At 39.0% G+C, this 19212-nt stretch overlaps 1 protein-coding gene across 2 annotated transcripts in view; it reads right to left on the bottom strand.

Annotated features, from left to right (window-relative positions):
- The window catches only part of LOC127873215 (ribosomal protein S6 kinase alpha-5-like), a 43612-nt gene that overhangs the window by 10840 nt on the left and 13560 nt on the right, over positions 1–19212 (bottom strand). For both annotated transcript variants that reach the window (XM_052416975.1, XM_052416976.1), the window contains exons 5-13: positions 18009–18203; positions 14210–14313; positions 12252–12396; positions 11168–11329; positions 8012–8134; positions 6018–6094; positions 3230–3374; positions 2516–2686; positions 1006–1215 (exon numbers count right to left, since the gene is read on the bottom strand). In XM_052416975.1, coding sequence (XP_052272935.1) covers positions 1006–1215; positions 2516–2686; positions 3230–3374; positions 6018–6094; positions 8012–8134; positions 11168–11329; positions 12252–12396; positions 14210–14313; positions 18009–18203 — 1332 coding nt within the window. The remainder of the gene's footprint in view (positions 1–1005; positions 1216–2515; positions 2687–3229; positions 3375–6017; positions 6095–8011; positions 8135–11167; positions 11330–12251; positions 12397–14209; positions 14314–18008; positions 18204–19212) is intronic.

The raw sequence follows: 19212 nt of genomic DNA, 5'->3' as shown, positions 1-19212 counted from the left end.
TTGAAAATGCATTTATTTTCAATTTTTAAGTATGTGTTAGTATAAACACCTCACCAATATGAAAATTTAAGTCAAAACAAAACATTTTTTTCCAATCTAAAGGTTCCCGGCCCTATTTCGAAGATAGTGCAAAACAAGAGATAAGTTTGTCGGAAACACAATGCCCCCTACTGTGCCGCTTTGAATTTTTATTATTTTGTTTATATCCCGTAAAAAAATATTACTTCCCTTGTGAAATGATCTGTTCCTGCCAAATGATATAAAATAGAAATTCTCTCCCTTTAAAGCTTGTTACTTCCCTAGGATTTTGTTTTTATGCCCCCGGTAGGGTGGCATATAGCAGTTTAACTATTCGTCAGTATGTCAGTCTGTCCGTCCGAAAAATAAACTTTAACGTTGGCCATAACTTTTGCAATATTGAAGATAGCAACTTGCTATTTGGCATGCATGTTTATCTCATAAAGCTGCACATTTTGAGTGGTGGAAGTTCAAGGTCAAGGTCATCCTTCAAGGTCAAAGGTAAAAAAAAATATTTTTATTTCAAAGCGGCGCAATAGGGGGAAATGTGTTTCTTACGAACACATCTCTTGTTTGACCTGTGACAATGAAGGATGACCTTGACCACCACTCAAAATGTGCAGCTCCATGAGATACACATGCATGCCAAATATCAAGTTGCTATCTTCAATATTGCAAAAGTTATGGCCAATGTTAAAGTTTTCGGACGGACGGACTGACTGACTGACAGACTGACAGACAGACAGACAGACTGACGGACAGTTCAACTGCTATATGCCACCCTACCGGGGGCATAAAAAAACACACTGGCTCTGAGGCTCACCAATATCACTCCCAGACTCCAGAGGTCACTTTGAGACTCACCAATATCACTCCCAGACTCCAGAGGTCACTTTGAGACTCACCAATATCACTCCCAGACTCCAGAGGTCACTTTGAGACTCACCAATATCACTCCCAGACTCCAGAGGTCACTTTGAGACTTACCAATATCACTCCCAGACTCCAGAGGTCACATGACTCATCATAGCCCTCCTTCTCCCTGCTGGAGCTTGCCTGCAGAAGGACCTCTGGGGCACCATACGGGAGGGTAAAACACGGCGTACTCAACTGCTGGTTACCCGGTTTTAAGCGCGCAAAGCCGAAATCAATTATCTTCACTTCGGCACTCTCTGTGTTGTTCTCAAAAAGCAGGTTCTGAAAAATATTATAATACCAAGCTAAAATATAAAATTAACAAGAGTGTCAAAGGTTGTGAAAAATATTAAAATAAATAACCATACAATTGTTAAAGTATTATATTAAATTAACAACAAGGCCAAGGATGCTATACATGCAAGTTTCATGGAGATTCAGCCACTAATGTGTTAAAAAGCATTTTCTTTAATCATACCTACACACATGTTGTGACCTAGTTTTCGACAGCTCCCTGACTCAGTTAGGTCCTTGGTCTAGATTTAAATGAGACAAACCTTCTGACCTAATTTTATGAATATTGGGCAATAAGTTTTGCCTCAACAGCCTTAAAAAGATAAAAAATGGACGATGTATAAAACATGATCAACAAGGCTTTTGTCAAGCAATATGGTCCCCTACCAACACCATTGTCAGAAATTCCACCATTTTCAGATTTTTTTATTTATTTTTATTTTTTTGGTTGCCATAGCAACCACAATTTATGACGTAGGAACCAAATGAAATGGCGTGCATAATGTCCATATTGCCATCTATCCATGTTGCAAGTTTCATGAAAAAATATTAAGAACTTTTAAAGTTATCGCAGGATCCAGAAAAGTGTGACTGACTGACTGACTGACCAAAAGCATGTTGAGCTCAGATGAGCTTGAAAAATATTTTTCCAAAGTTACTACTGGTTTGAAAGCTTGCTTCAGTCAAACCTTATTGCATGGATTTAGCAGTAAATAATAAAAAATGCAAGGAAATACATTTTTAGTCAAAATAATATGAAGTTCAGGATGTACACCCTAAATCTAAGCAATATTAATTAAAAGTTTGCAATACACTGGTACTGTTCCCCTCACAAACCATATAATTTAGCCAAATTTGTCATTAGCAGGTTCCATTGTCATGTTTTCTCCAAAATACAAAACATATGTTCCGGGCTTGTGTTCCCAGGAGAGATTTTGAAATCGGAAAATAAAGCTTTTTTTAAAACTTCACAACATGTTAAAATATTAAACAACAAAAACTTTTCGCCATATTGACATTGTATAAGAAACTATTTGAAGTTTTCCGGTAAGACTTATAAATATTGGCCTATGAAAAGGAAATGATACTTCCTTTGGGAAAATAGGGCTAAAAGCATGCTTCTAAAGTTTCGTCCCAGATTAGCCTGTGCAGTCAACAGCCCTTTTCAGCAAAAAGTTGTGTCCCTGATTAGCCAGTGCAGACTGCAGAGACTAATCTGGGATGACACTTTCTGCACATACATTAAGCCAGTTGTCCCAGATCAAGGCTCAAATATCTGCGCTCCTACCTCTGGTTTGAGATCCCGATGTACGACCCCCCTCGAGTGCATGAAGTCCACAGCAAGCACCAGCTTGAGCATGATCTCGCTTGCCTCAGGCTCACAGAAGTTCTTCTTTTTACGGATCCTATTCAGTAGTTCTCCCCCCTGACACAGCTCCAGCACCATGTACGTGTGTAGCTGAAAATTGGGACAGAATTAATATGAGTAAAGTCTCCTACTGTAAAAACTAGGTTAAATGCTTGTGAATTTAAAATAATGTCACACAAATAATAATATTTTTGCAGCCTATTCGAAACAAACACAGGCAATAATTGGGGTTTAACTTGGCAGGAACACATGGTTCAGGTTTTTTGAAGCTTCAGTAAATAAAGTTGTATCTATTCAACACTTGCAAAACTATTCTTTTATTTTATTGTAAAATTTCTCGCACATATAAGCCTCGCTCTGGGAAAATGGGGTTTAATGCATGTGCGTATTAAGTCATCCCAGATTAGCCTGTGGTGTCAGCTTAGGCTAATCTGGGACAATACATTCCGCAAAAACTGGATTTTTGCTAAGAAGAGAATTCCTTTCATCATACATACCATAAAAGCCGAAAGTGTTGTCTCGGGTTAGCCTGTACAGACTGCTTGAACGTTTCTAGGAGGACACTTTATGCACATGCATTAAACCCCGTTTTCCCAGAGTAAGTGTTTAAAATAAGGAAATTGAAAGAATTACTTCATCATAGAACACATCGATGAGCTGTACAATGTTTCTGTGACCTTGACACAGTTTGAGAAGCGTCACTTCACGATTTACATCGATACGTCGACTCACGATCTTGACCGCATATGCTTCTCTAGTCTTCTTACTGACACATTTTCTAAAAAGAATAAGCAGTGCACTTTAATGACAAAAGATGGACATTTCATTATCTTATGCAATTAGTTTCTATATAGTAACAAGCATTTATTTAAAACAAGAGATGTGTTTGTCAGAAACACAATGCCCCCTATTGCGCTGCTTTGATGCCATATATTTGACCTTGAAGAATGACCTTGGCCTTTCACCACTCAAAATGTGCAGCTCCATGAGATACACATGCATGTCAAATATGAAGTTGCTATCTTCAATATTGCAAAAGTTATGACCAACTTTACCCAAAACTCTAACCAAGGTTAAAGTTTTAGGACAGACACACACAATGACGCCAAAAACAATATACCCCGATCATTTGATCCAGGGGCATAAAAACAAACACATGGTTACGCCACAAGCCAGGTTTTCAAAGTTATAATTATTAATTCAATTTGAATAATTGAGCAATCCCATGCTGGGTCTGCGTGTAAGTCACATACTCTTAAAATGTCAGCGCAATACCTCCATCAAAACTCAAAGAATTGTGCCAATAACAGTTTGTTCAATCCTAAATAACAGTGATCTTTACTTTAATCCCACCGGTCCAAAATGCAATGTAACACTAGGTCTGCATGCAAGGTCCCAACATACACAACTTCTGAATCATACCAATGTAAAAACTTTTAGCTCTACAGTGGAAACAGTTTTCTGTTTTTAGAAACACTGAAACAATGACCTTTATCTTGACCCACCTGGTCCCAGATGGAAATCCAAGCTTGGTAAACATGCAAGTTACATACACACAAAATTTCAGCACTATATCTACATCTAACCTAATAATATTAAACAGAAACTTATTTTCTATTTTTAGTATGATGACCTTGATCTTTACCTGACTGCCCTAAATGATCTCTAATGATCTCTAATGCTAGGTTTATATATTAGAAAAACCTACACATACAATTTCAGTACAATACTTCAATCCAAACTCAATATATTAAAAAAACTTTCATGTTTATAAACCATGACCTTGACCTTAGCCTGACTGGCCCCAAATGCAATGTAATGCTGGGACTGCAATCTACCTACACACAAAATCTCAAAATGAGAGGATTGAGTTCACAATTTTTTTACATTTTTTTACAAGCTTCAAATACAATCCTGAGCTAGGTGTTTATGCTGTAGCCTCATTAGTTTCATCACAATTGGTCAAACGCTAGTTGTTGACCAGAAACCCCTGTTTGCTGTTTTTTCTATTTTAGTTACAGTGACCATGACCCAAAACAATCCAAGCTAGGTCTTCATGTAAGCTTCATATAAACAAGCATTGAGTGCAATGTCTCAATCCAAACTGAAGTTATTGCTGGGTAAATCCCACTGTGGGAGCATTCTTTAGAGTCGTGTTCTGAGAAAACTGGGCATAATGCATGTTCGTAAAGTGTCGTCCCAGATTAACCTGTGCAATCCGCACAGGCTAATCAGGGACGACACTTTCCACTTTTATGACATTTTTCATTTAAATGAAGTTTCCAGCAAAAATCCAATTTATGCGGAAAGTGTTGTCCCTGATTAGCCTGTGCGGACTGCACAGGCTAATTTGGGACGACACTTTACGCACATGCATTAAGCCCAGTTTTCTCAGAAAGCGATTCTTTAGATCTCCCCCATGGACATCAAGAACTGGTCATACCCAGGAAATAGACTGGAGAGCGTTTCAATTAGCACTAGGCTTTAATGCAATCAAGCTACAACATGGTTCAAACAGAAATCGCAAACCTAAATTCAAGCACTTTTCAAGGACTTTTTAAGGCCAAATTTTCATTTTCAAGGCCAAGAACAGTACGTTAGTTTCCTTTAAAAAATGCATTTTCAAACCAGATTAACACAGTAAATGTCATTTAATTGCTCAAACTCATTAAACTTATTCCATATTAACTCATACATGTTATTTAATTACATACAAATACATGTTTTTAATATCCATCCTTAACTCAATGAGTCTCACATATGTATTTACTTTTTAAAGTTATTACAAACAAACATATTGATTCTCAATTTCATGTTTTCTTGTGGCTTTTCAAAGCGCTTTCCCCCATCCTCCCGACATCAATGGTCTTCATACATTCTCGACAATGTGCTTTTCGAATGTCATTTGTTTTCTGTACCCAGGAATATTCAGTTAACCACCCTGGTTTGAAACGACACTTCCCCATCACTGCGTTTTCACTCGCGAAAATTGATCACAACGAAGAACCTCTGACGTAGTACACATAATCTGTGACGTGTACACATAACATTTCGTACTCAATAGTGTACGAAGCTTATATTTCGTACTCAACTTTTTGCGCGAAGGAATTTATGATAAATTTTCATAACATTTCCCTTAAGAACGATTTAAGTTAATAATTAAAGCGATGATAAAAGTAATTTTGAGCAGAAATAGACATTTTCAAGGCTTTTTTTACATGAATTAAGCACTTTTCAAGCACTTTTTCAAGGCCAACCTTTGTTCAAGGGCTTTTCAATCCTAGGACTCATTTTCAAGCACTTTTCAAGCCCTGTGCGAACCCTGTACAATAAATGAATCACGTTCTGAGAAAACAGGGCTAAATGCACAACCACTAAGCCCAGTTTTCTCAGAACGCGGCTCAAATGGGTTTTATCTTACCTGCATATTGAGAAGCTGCCATCCCCCAGAGGAGCTGTTTTCATGTCTAGCTCATACAGTTGAAAGAACTGGCAGTTCTGAAAGCCAAACAAATTAACATTAACAGATACTTTGACGAGAGGATGAGAGGCTAAAATAAGCTTTCGTCTCTGTCCCATTCTCTGCTATTAAAACATTGAAAATCTCTCAAATATATGACTACAAGTTTGAAAGAACTGGAACATCTAAAATTCATAGCCATGAATCTAATAGCCATTCATCTAACTTAAATTTTCATTATTATTATGACATGTTTTATTATCACTATTATTATTACATGCATTATTTCATTTTTATTATTACTATTCTAATAATTAATACTAAACATTATGCAATACTCACTTGTATGTTACATGAAGACACTAAAATAAGCAGTTCCATATGTGAGAGATGTTTTAAAAGGGGTCCAATTATAAATGTGCTCTTAATATTATGGAATAGACAAAGTGAAATCTATTTGTTGGAATATTTAAAGTTATCGTTAAAGAAATATATTTATCTGATACTTAACCAAGCATATTTATTATAAACCTTAAATGTATAAAAATGTATAAACAAGCAAATTCGTTTAATTGATATCCCCCGCCATTATGCTTCTGGACAGAAAATGTAATATTTGACACTCAAAAAAGCATATTTTCAAGATACAAAGGGCCATAACTCAATTATTAACAGATGGTGTACAATGCCATTTGGCATGCATTATCCTCTTATCCTTATATATACTCATACCAAATTTCAATGAAATCCGCCAAAGCACTTCCAAGATATGGCTCCTGACGGACGGAAAGATGGACGGAAGGACGGAAAGACAACGCCAAAACAATAACCCTCCGCCTATGGCGGGGGATAACAAGGTCATTAACCAAAGTAGACAAGGAAGCCCCCATATTTGATCAAACCATTTAAGAAATTTCATATCCAGGTGCACAAATTTATATGCTGTAAAATGTGTCTGTAATATTCATCACTTTATGAATTACACGAGACTAAAGTACAAACATATTTTTGTTTCTTAAATAGAAGACCACAACTATGCTGAGCTAAACAGGAGTACCGCATAATGGGTGCCAACACTCGGCTGCGGGTGCATTTTTGAATAAATGAAAACTTGTCAATTTTTTATTTTTTTTAGTGGTCACAGTGAATTTGACCTAGTGACCCAAAAATGGGTGTGGCGTGTAGAACTCATCAAGGTGCTTCTTAATATGAAGTTTCAAAGAAGTACCGGTTAGGTTGAAGCACTGATTTTAGAGCAAAATGTCAAGGTTTTAGCACGGCAGAAGCCAGGCGGCGGACGGCAGACAACGAGCTAGTTATGACAATACCTCGGATTTTCTCCGAAAACAGCCTAGCTAATAAAAATGCACCGAAGTACTCAGTTCACAAATTCACATTATTAAAAATTTAATTTACAGTTGTGTGTTACAGAAAATTCCATGGATGGATTAGTGCAATAGAACGAAATGGCGGAAAATCTAAAAGCATCCCTTCATCATCCATTCGGCCACATTCTAGAAAAATACATTTTATGCATGTGCATAAAGTATTTCCAGACAGGAACAGAAGTTTCATGGCAATTTTTCATTTAACCCTTTCAGTGCCGGAACCGAATTTTGAAGGCCTTTGCAAACAGTTTGGATCCAGATGAGACGCCACAGAACGTGGCGTCTCATCAGGATCCAAACTGTTTGCTATTCTGATAGTATTCTTTGAAAAAAATCGAAGAAAATGCTAATTTTCGAAATTCAGCAGACGACATTTTAGCAGACGACAAATTTCCCAGCATGCAAAGGGTTAAAAGAGGTCTCTTCACAGCCAAAGTCCAGTATAAGAATATAGTGTCGGGCTGCAGATGCTTTATCTGGGATGACACTACACACATGCATTACGCCAGGTTTTCCCAGACAAGCTCAAAAGATCTAACTGGCTGTAACTATGGCAACACATCTTACTTTAAAGTGACTAGCATAGAGGAGTTGTCTGTTGTCAGGCTGGAAGAACTTTGTGGGCTGAAGGAGGTCAGAACTCACTGTGTTCTCGCTGAATATTACAGAGGGCGCCACATATGAATAACCCTGCAATGGATTACAACAATACATCAGCAATCAGGGGTAAAATTGAGGACAAGGGGATAAACATTTTATCGCCTGTTTTTGAAAACAAAAGGCCCATAAGGGCCTGAATCGCTCTACTGGCTGGAATAAATAGGGCTCAAGCCCTTGATAGTATGAACAATCTGAGTAAGTTTTAAATTAGCAGACCCAAAATGGGAAATTTATTGCATAAACAAGAAGAAACGTAAAATTAAAACTTCAAATGGCTCCTTTTCAACAATAAGTTGGACAAATTTTCTTCACTCTCAATGAGGTTCTGGCCTTTGATGATATAAAACATCCGTTGAAGTTTCAAAAGGATAGAACTTTATATGTTAACAAACAAGAAATGTGTTTGTCGGAAACACTATGTCCCCTTCTGCGCCGCGTATGATTTTTTTATTTACCTTTGACCTTGCAGGATGACCTTGACCTTCTACCATTCAAAATGTGCAGCTCCATGAGATACACATGCATGCCAAATATGAAGTTGCTATCTTCAATATTGCATAAGTTATGGCAAAATGTTAAAGATTTACATTTTTGTCTGAAATACAAGGGGAGATAATTCTGGACTTATAACTCTGATATTGCTCATTTTCAATAGGGTTTGACTCATCATCCAGATAAAGACACTGTGCAAGTTGGGAAATGATTGGATGAAAACTGTGGACTTTATTGCGTAAACAAGCCTTATTTCACAATTTTTTCAAATTCAAGGGGAGATAATTCTGGACTTTTTACTCTGATGTAACCCATTTTCAATATAGTTCGAGTCCTCATTAATATAAAGAAACTGAACAAGTTTGAAAAGAATCGGATGAAAACTGTGGACTTTATTGCGTAAACAAGCCTTATTTCACAATTTTCTCAAATTCAAGGGGAGAAAATTCTGGACTTTTTACTCTGATGTAACCCATTTTCAATAGGGTTCGAGTCCTCATTAATACAAGAGGCCCATGAGGGCCTGAATCGCTCTACAGCTTTAAACACTGTCACTGTGACCTTGACCTTTGACCTGGCAACCTGAAAATCAATAGGTGTCATCAGCCAGTCAAAATCAATGTACCTATGAAGTTTCATGATCCTAGGCCTAAGCATTCTTGAGTTAACATCTGGAAACCATTTTACTATTTCGAGTCACTGTGACCTTGACCTTTGACCCAGTGACCAGAAAATCAATAGGGTTCGAGTCCTCATTAATATAACAACTGTGAACAAATTTGAAAAGAATCGGATGAAAACTGTGGACTTTATCTGATAAACAAGAAAAAGTAACCATTTTACTATTTCGAGTCACTGTGACCTTGACCTTTGACCTAATGACCTGAAAATCAATAGGGGTCATCAGCCAGTCATGATCAATGTACCTATGAAGTTTCATGATCCTAGGCCTAAGCATTCTTGAGTTAACATCTGGAAACCATTTTACTATTTCGAGTCACTGTGACATTGACCTTTAACCCAGTGACCTGAAAATCAATAGGGTTTGAATCCTCATTAATATAAAGAAACTAAATTAGTTTCAAAAGAATCAGATGAAAACTGTGGACTTCATCGGATAAACAAGTTTTTACTATTTCGAGTTACTGTGACCTTGACCTTTGACCCAGTGACCTTAAAATCAATAGGGTTCGAGTCCTCATTAATATGAAGACACTGAGCAAGTTTAAAAAGAATCAAATGAACACTGTGGACTTTATCGGATAAACAAGTTTTTACTGTTTCGAGTCACTGTGACCTTGACCTTTGACCCAGTGACCTGAAAATCAATAGGGTTTGAGTCCTCATTATTATAGACACTGAGTAAGTTTGAAAAGAATCGGATGAAAACTGTGGACTTTATCGGATAAACAAGTTTTTACTATTTTGAGTCACTGTGACCTTGACCTTTGACCCAGTGACCTGAAAATCAATAGGGTTCGAGTCCTCATTAATATAAAGACACTGAGTAAGTTTGAAAAGAATCGGATGAAAACTGTGGACTTTATCAAATAAACAAGACAACGTCTAACACACACACACACACACACACACACACACAGACACCATGCCATCCCATAAGCTCTTCTGCCTTTGGCAGTAGAGCTAATAAAGACACTGAACAAGTTTGAAAAGAATCGGATGAAAACTGTGGACTTTATTGCCTAAACAAGCCTTATTTCACAATTTTCTCAAATTCAAGGGGAGATATCGCGTAAACAAGAAAAAATCTAATGCACGCATGCAAGGACGGACGATGGAAACCACGCCATGACATAAGCATATTTTTATGTTATTTTTATTGAGCGATTGTTTAACAACAGCCAATGACATTAGCATAAATGCAGATAATTCTGACAGAACAATATTCCAAGAGGTTTTAAATATCAGATTTTTCTAGGCTGCTTAGGAAATATGCCACTGAATCGGTTGTAACACCAAACCGCAATTTTTTTTATAAAGTACATAAATATCACATATATCCCTGGGTCCATCGAATTCGCGGTAATGACCCAAAAATCCCACCCCTGACTATAGAAATATTTGGGGAGTTTTAATCAACAATTCATCACAAAGGTGTTTTTCATAGATGGGGTCAGTAAAAGTGTAACTAAATGGTGTAGCATCCAATTTTCATTTCACATCAGCAATTAACCAGTCGATATGATTTAACTCGTTTACTCACTAAATAGTATCTAAACTTAATACCAATGTAATAATCAAATACATATGTCAGACGAACATTCAGATCTAACATTTTCCTATACAAATTCATTAATTAGAAATGATATTTTTTATTGAGTTCAGCTCTGTGAAAACATAGCTTGCACAGGCTACTCAGGGAAACACTTTGTGCCTCCACTGGATATAAGCTTAAAGACTTTCTTTACACCAAAAACAACGTTAAAGTGGAATGTGTCGTCCCTGATTAGTCTGTGCAGATTGCACTGGCTAATCTGGGATGACACTTTACAAACATGCATTAAGCCCTATTTTCCCAGAGCAAGGCCCAATTTAATTATTACTATCGACCTTGAACAGCTTATCGCCATGCATGGGCACAATAGCGGGTGAGTCTGTGGCTTGCATCTTGGTGAACTCGTCTGCAAAGTTGCTCACATCCAGCTCATGGCGGATTTTTGGCACAAATGGAGCAGGGACTTTCTTAGCAGCAAGATCTTTCCAGCTGAGACCCTATTAAAGAGATCAAGAATTTATGTAAGTAATTTACTTAATGAAATTATGAGTGATAAAATATGTTATGGCAAAATACATTTAAAGTATTTTGTAAATTACAAGTAAGAACAATAGAAAAGGTTCAATTTTATTTGAAAGATTTTGAATTAACAAGAGCTACACAGACGGAGAGAGATGCCATAAAAAAACAGGGCCTTGATACCCATCACTCAATCTGTTGATGACATATCGATCGGAAACCAATTTAGCACTTAATGTCATAGTGACCTTGAACTTTGAACTAGTGACCCCAATTTAATTGGGGTCATCTACTGTCCAAGGCCATTACACATGGGAAGTATCAAGCCAATAGGTCAATTTGTTGAGGAGTTATTGATCGGAAACAATTTTCACACTTATTGTGACAATGACCTTGACCTTTCACCTAGTGACCCTTATTTCAATCGGGGTCATCTACTGTGAAAGGCCAATTCATATGGGAAGTATCAAGCCAATTGGTGAATCTGTTGACGAGTTATTGATCAAAAACGATTTTGCACACTTTTTGTTTCAGTAACCTTGACCTTTGACCTAGTGACCCCAATTTCAATAGGGGTCATCTACTGTCCAAGGCAAATGCAAACGTGAAGTATCAAGCCAATCGATCAATCCGGTTACAAGTTATTGATCGGAATAGACAGTGTAAAAACAACTGATCTATTAACATCTTCTGATGTTTAATAAGGTAAATTAAATTTTTGTCATTTTCTTCATATGTGATTTTCCACTGATCTTATTTAAGCTTCACTCAAGCATGACAGAGCAAAATGTTTTTATCAATGATTGCATAGGGTGGGCATAAAAGGTATATTTAAGTAAAATATTACCCACTACACAATGCATTACAAATCAAGATTTTCTTTAAAACAGAATCTCTTACCTTAAAGAACCTGTGAGCTTTGACTTCCTTAGCCCCGTGGGCCCCTAATCTATGCTTGGGGTCCTTGGTCAAAAGGGACAGGATAAAATCACGGACTACAGATGAGAAAGACTTCGGCATGGGGGGCTTGGCTTTCAGGACTCTCCTGCAAGGGTACACACATTGTTAATAGGCCTTGACCTGGGAGAACAGGGCTTAATGTCTGAACAATTGAGTCGCGTTCTGAGAACTGGGCATAATGCATGTGCGTAAAGTGTCGTCCCAGATTAGCCTGTGCAGTCCACACAGGCTATTCAGGGACGACACTTTCCACTTTTATGACATTTTTCATTTAAATGAAGTCTCTTCTTAGCAAAAATCCAATTTAGGCAGAAAGTGTCGTCCCTGATTAGCCTGTGCGGAATGCACAGGCTAATCTGGGACGACACTTAACGCACATGCATTATGCCCAGTTTTCTCAAAACGCGACTCAGAATTCATGTTAGAACTTTGTTTGTGTATTAAAAAGTGTAAGATTATTTCTTCCCACAAGTTTGTGTCTACGAACAGACAGATAGAATTCCATGACGATTACATTGCAAATGCTCTTCTGCTTCCTTGCTGAAGGTATAATCCTGAGGTTAACCCTTTGCTCTGAGATTTAAAAAGAAAATGGCTATATGTGACCATCATAAAGCCAAAACAGCCTGCGAGTATCTCACAGTATGTTCAGGTTTTATGCTGTTTGCAGCCCATCAGTATCTTTGGGTTAGGATTTAAAACTTAAAACTTAAATCTAGTAAGCAAGGTCCTAAATTGAGTTTGATTTTCTCAGGGACTGCAAACTCATCAAAATGTGTATCTGAGCGCAAAAGGGTTATGTACAAAATGCAGCATCCTTTTTAAAACTTAATTTAGGGCTACAAACGCATCAAAACGCCTAACTACATATCTGAGCAGGAAACGGTTAGATCAGGAAGAGAAGTAAGTGGAAATGCTAACCTGGATATTTCCGACTGAGAGTTACTTTCCCCATCCACTGTGAACTCACCTGGATATTTCCGACTGAGAGTTACTTTTCCCATCCACTGTGAACACACCTGGATATTTTCGACCGAGAGTTACTTTCACCATCCACTGTGAACTCACCTGGATATTTCCGACTGAGAGTTACTTTCCCCATCCACTGTGAACTCACCTGGATATTTCCGACTGAGAGTTACTTTCACCATCCACTGTGAACTCACCTGGATATTTCAGACTGAGAGTTACTTTCACCATCCACTGTGAACTCACCTGGATATTTCAGACTGAGAGTTACTTACCCCATCCACTGTGAACTCACCTGGATATTTCAGACTGAGATTACTTTCCCCATCCACTGTGAACTCACCTGGATATTTCAGACTGAGAGTTACTTTCACCATCCACTGTGAACTCACCGGGATATTTCCGACTGAGAGTTACTTACCCCATCCACTGTGAACTCACCTTGATATTTCAAACTGAGAGTTACTTTCCCCATCCACTGTGAACTCACCTGGATATTTCAGACTGAGATTACTTTCCCCATCCACTGTGAACTCACCTGGATATTTCCGACTGAGAATTACTTACACCATCCACTGTGAACTCACCTTGATATTTCAAACTGAGAGTTACTTTCCCCATCCACTGTGAACTCACCTAGATATTTCTGACTGAGAGTTACTTTCCCCATCCACTGTGAACTCACCAGGATATTTCCGACTGAGAGTTACTTTCCCCATCCACTGTGAACTCATCGGATATTTCCAACTGAGAGTTACTTTCCCCATCCACTGTGAACTCACCTGGATAATTCAGATTGAGAGTTTCTTTCCCCATCCACTGTGAACTCACCGGGATATTTCCGACTGAGAGTTACTTACCCCATCCACTGTGAACTCACCTGGATATTTCAGACTTAGAGTTACTTTCCCCATCCACTGTGAACTCACCGGGATATTTCCGACTGAGAGTTACTTTCACCATCCACTGTGAAGGGGGAGGCGCCAGTTAGGAGTTCATAGGTCAGCACGCCCAGGGACCACCAATCAACTGACTGAATACAATGGCACATCATTAAGGAACCACCAATCAACTGACTTAATACAATGGCACAAGATTAAGAATGCATGTACTATTGTTTTTATCAGTGTAACATAAAACAGATGAAAAGCAGATAATGATTATAAAATTAACCTCGTTCTGGGAAAACAGGGCTTAAACCATGTTCGTAAAGCAAAGGCTAATCAGGGTTGACACTTTCCCCTTTAATGTAATTTGTTTAAAGAAACTCTTTTCTAAATGAAATTCCAGTTTAGTCTGAAAGTCTTGTCCCTGATTACCAAAATAACTCTAAGTTTTTGGACACTATAAGTTTTCAGACACCCCCTTTTTTAGCCAAAATAATAATTTTTCGTGACTATATATCTTTTCAGACATGCAGATTTTCTTCCATAATTAATGACTCCAATTTTTCCATATCAATTTTTGGACAGTATATTTTACAGCACTAGTTTACTAGATTTCTGCCCAGTTTTTGCTTATCTGGTACCCTTCGATCATGGAGTTTTACAACAAGATTAAGGCCATAAAACCAGGCATAGATTGCCCTGAGAGCAATAAACCATTACAATTGCGTTATTGGGTAGATTACCATGTATACCTGTATTAAACAATGGTTTCACCCAACAGCATTTGAAATTATATCGTATTCAGGAAGCAGTATGGTTGTTTTTTATAACGTTTAAATATATACCATTTAAGGTAAGAGATTGCCAATAAGTGAAGTTATATTTTATTTAAAGCTGAGAAAGGAGCGTGCAACACAATAAAATAAAATATTTGCTCAGTTACTTATTGGTTTTATTCTATTATAATAATTAACCAACAACCATAACATATGTCTCTAAATTTTCGGACCCTCATACTTTCTGAATATTTTTCGTATGTAAATTTTCGGACACGAATTTTTTTTTAAGTGTCTGAAATCTTTAAGTAATTACGGTAGCCTGATCTATCCCTGATTAGCCTGCTCTGTCCCTGTTTAGCCTGCTCTGTCCCTGATTAGCCTGATTTGTCCCTGATTAGCCTGCTCTGTCACTGATTAGTCTGATCTATCCCTGATTAGCCTGATCTGTCCCTGATTAGCCTGATTTGTCCCTGATTAGCCTGCTCTGTCCCTGATTAGCCTGATCTGTCCCTGATTAGCCTGATCTGTCCCTGATTAGCCTGATCTGTCCCTAATTAGCCTGATCTGTCCCTGATTAGCCTGATTTGTCCCTGATTAGCCTGCTCTGTCCCTGATTAGCCTGATCTGTCCCTGATTAGCCTGATCTGTCCCTGAGTGGCCTGATTTGTCCCTGATTAGCCTGCTCTGTCCCTGATTAGCCTGCTCTGTCCCTAATTAGCCTGCTCTGTCCCTGATTAGCCTGCTCTGTCCCTGATTAGCCTGATCTGTCCCTAATAAGCCTGATCTGTCCCTGATTAGCCTGATTTGTCCCTGATTAGCATGCTCTGTCCCTGATTAGCCTGATCTGTCCCTGATTAGCCTGATCTGTCCCTGAGTGGCCTGATCTGTCCCTGATTAGCCTGATCTGTCCCTGATAAGCCTGCTCTGTCCCTGATTAGCCTGATCTATCCCTGATTAGCATGCTCTGTCCCTGTTTAGCCTGCTCTGTCCCTGATTAGCCTGATCTGTCCCTGATTAGCCTGCTCTGTCCCTAATTAGCCTGATATGTCCCTGATTAGCCTGATCTGTCCCTGATTAGCCTGCTCTGTCCCTAATTAGCCTGATCTGTCCCTGATTAGCCTGATCTGTCCCTGATTAGCCTGATCTGTCCCTGATTAGCCTGATCTGTCCCTAATTAGCCTGATCTGTCCCTAATTAGCTTGATCTGTCCCTGATTAGCCTGATCTGTCCCTGATTAACCTGATCTGTCTCTAATTAGCCTGATCTGTCCCTGATTAGCCTGCTCTGTCCCTGATTAGCCTGCTCTGTCTCTGATTAGCCTGCTCTGTCCCTGATTAGCCTGCTCTGTCCCTGATTAGCCTGATCTTTCCCTGATTAGCTTGCTCTGTCCCTAATTAGCCTGATCTGTCCCTAATTAGCCTGATATGTCCCTGATTAGCCTGATCTGTCCCCGATTAGCCTGCTCTGTCCCTAATTAGCCTGATCTGTCCCTGATTAGCCTGATCTGTCCTTGATTAGCCTGCTCTGTCCCTGATTAGCCTGATCTGTCCCTGATTAGCCTGATCTGTCCCTGATTAGCCTGATCTGTCCCTGAGTGGCCTGATCTGTCCCGGATTGGCCTGATCTGTCCCTGATTAGCCTGATCTGTCCCTGATTAGCCTGCTCTGTCCCTGATTAGCCTGATCTGTCCCTAATTAGCTTGATCTGTCCCTAATTAGCCTGATCTGTCCCTAATTAGCTTGATCTGTCCCTGATTAGCCTGATCTGTCCCTGATTAGCCTGATATGTCCCTGATTAGCCTGATCTGTCCCTAATTAGCCTGATCTGTCCCTAATTAGCTTGATCTGTCCCTGATTAGCCTGATCTGTCCCTGATTAGCCTGCTCTGTCCCTAATTAGCCTGATCTGTCCCTGATTAGCCTGATCTGTCCCTGATTAGCCTGCTCTGTCCCTGAGTGGCCTGATCTGTCCCTGATTAGCCTGCTCTGTCCCTGAGTGGCCTGCTCTGTCCCTGAGTGGCCTGATCTGTCCCTGATTAGCCTGCTCTGTCCCTGATTAGCCTGATTTGTCCCTGATTAGCCTGATCTGTCCCTGATTAGCCTGCTCTGTCCCTGATTAGCCTGATCTTTCACTGATTAGCCTGATCTATCCCTGATTAGCCTGCTCTGTCCCTGATTAGCCTGATCTTTCACTGATTATCCTGATCTGTCCCTGATTAGCCTGCTCTGTCCCTGATTAGCCTGATCTGTCCCTGATTAGCCTGATCTGTCCCTGATTAGCCTGATCTGTCCCTAATTAGCCTGATCTGTCCCTGATTAGCCTGATATGTCCCTGATTAGCCTGCTCTGTCCCTAATTAGCCTGATCTGTCCCTAATTAGCCTGATATGTCCCTGATTAGCCTGATCTGTCCCTGATTAGCCTGCTCTGTCCCTGATTAGCCTGATCTGTCCCTGATTAGCCTGATCTGTCCCTGAGTGGCCTGATCTGTCCCTGATTAGCCTGATCTCCCACAACCAGGCCCAGGTATGCATGTACTATAGGTTTTATTAGATTAACAAACAGCAGATACAGGGGATAATATACATAGGACAAGTCTCATATGCTTATTTCGGAATGAAGCCTTTAAAACTTGAACATAATGAAAAAGGTCTTTGATTTAAATGTATTTTCTCACAGACAAAAACTGTGTCAAAATGCGTATCTTAGCCGTTAAGGATTAACTAAATATTTCTTTTAAAAGTTCACTTATACTCCATTCATACTCAAAACTATCGGTTTGAAACTCACTGCCCTGAACACGACAAAGGGCTGAACACGACAACTCTTTGTCGTGTTTCTTCAGTTCAAATTAAATGTTGCTGTGGCGTAGTGGATATGGTGTCTTACTATTGACTTGGAGGTCATGGGTTCAATCTCCACTGTTGGATTGATCTCCTCCAAGGACACCAAGTGCTGGTTCTACCCAGGAAATGGACTCGAGAGCGTTTCAATAAGCTTTTGATGCAATTAAGCTTTAATAAAAAGGTTTAAAATAACTAGGTATAAAATGCAGAGTGACTTACAAAGTCGTGGCCCGAGTGACCTCCCTCTACGACCTCGGGCGCCATGTACTCAATGGTCCCGCAGAATGAGTACGCCCGATGGCTGTGGTCAGTGGGCAGGAACTCCTTGCTGAGGCCAAAGTCCGTGAGCACGATGTGTCCACTGCTGTCCAGCAGAATGTTCTCCAGCTTGATGTCACGGTAGATGATACCCAGCTGTTGGCAAACATAGACATGGGTTCAAGACCCATCGGGTCAAGAGTTCATTTATAACATATCATCCTTTCTCTGTAATAACATGGTTTAATATATGTGCGTTAAAGGCAAACAAGAGGGCCATGATGGCCCTGAATCGCTCACCTGACTAACCAAATACAATCCCCACCCAGATTTCATCAAGATAAACATTCTGACCAAATTTCATGAAGATTGGATGAAAACTGTGACCTCTATTGTCTACACATGGTTTTTCTAATATTTGACCTATTGACCTAGTTTTTGACCCCAGATGACCCAAATACAATCCCAACCCAGATTTCACCAAGATAAACATTTTGATCAAATTTTATAAAGATTGGATAAAAACTGTGACCTCTATTGCCTACACAAGGTTTTTCTAGTATTTGACCTAGTGAACTAGTTTTTGACCCCAGATGACCCAATAACAATCCCAACCCAGATTTCTTCAAGACAAACATTCTGACCAAATTTAATGAAGATTGGATGAAAACTGTGACCTCTATTGTCTACACAAGGTTTTTCTATTATTTGACCTAGTGACTTAGTTTTTGACCTAGTGACCTAGTTTTTGACCCCAGATGACCCAAACACAATCCTAACCCAGTTTTTATCAAGATAAACATTCTTACCAAATTTCATTAAGATTGGATGAAAACTGTGACCTCTACTGTCAACACAAATTGTTGACGTTTTTTCTATTATTTGACCTAGTGACCTAGTTTTTGACCTCAGATGACCCAAATACAATCCCAACCCAGATTTTATCAAGATAAACAATCTGACCAAATTTTATAAAGATTGGATGAAAACTGCAACCTCTATTGTCTACACAAGGTTCTTCTATTATTTAACCTAGTTTTTGACCTAGTAACCTAGTTTTTGACCCCAGATGACCCAAATACAATCCCAACCCAGATTTCATCAAGATAAAGATTCTGACCAACGTTCATAAAGATCGGATGAAAACTGCGAAATATATTGTTTA

This window comes from Dreissena polymorpha, chromosome 3 (genome assembly GCF_020536995.1).
Source record: "Dreissena polymorpha isolate Duluth1 chromosome 3, UMN_Dpol_1.0, whole genome shotgun sequence".
NCBI classification, from domain to species: Eukaryota; Metazoa; Mollusca; class Bivalvia; order Myida; family Dreissenidae; genus Dreissena; species Dreissena polymorpha.
This window is presented reverse-complemented; position numbering and strand designations above follow the sequence as displayed.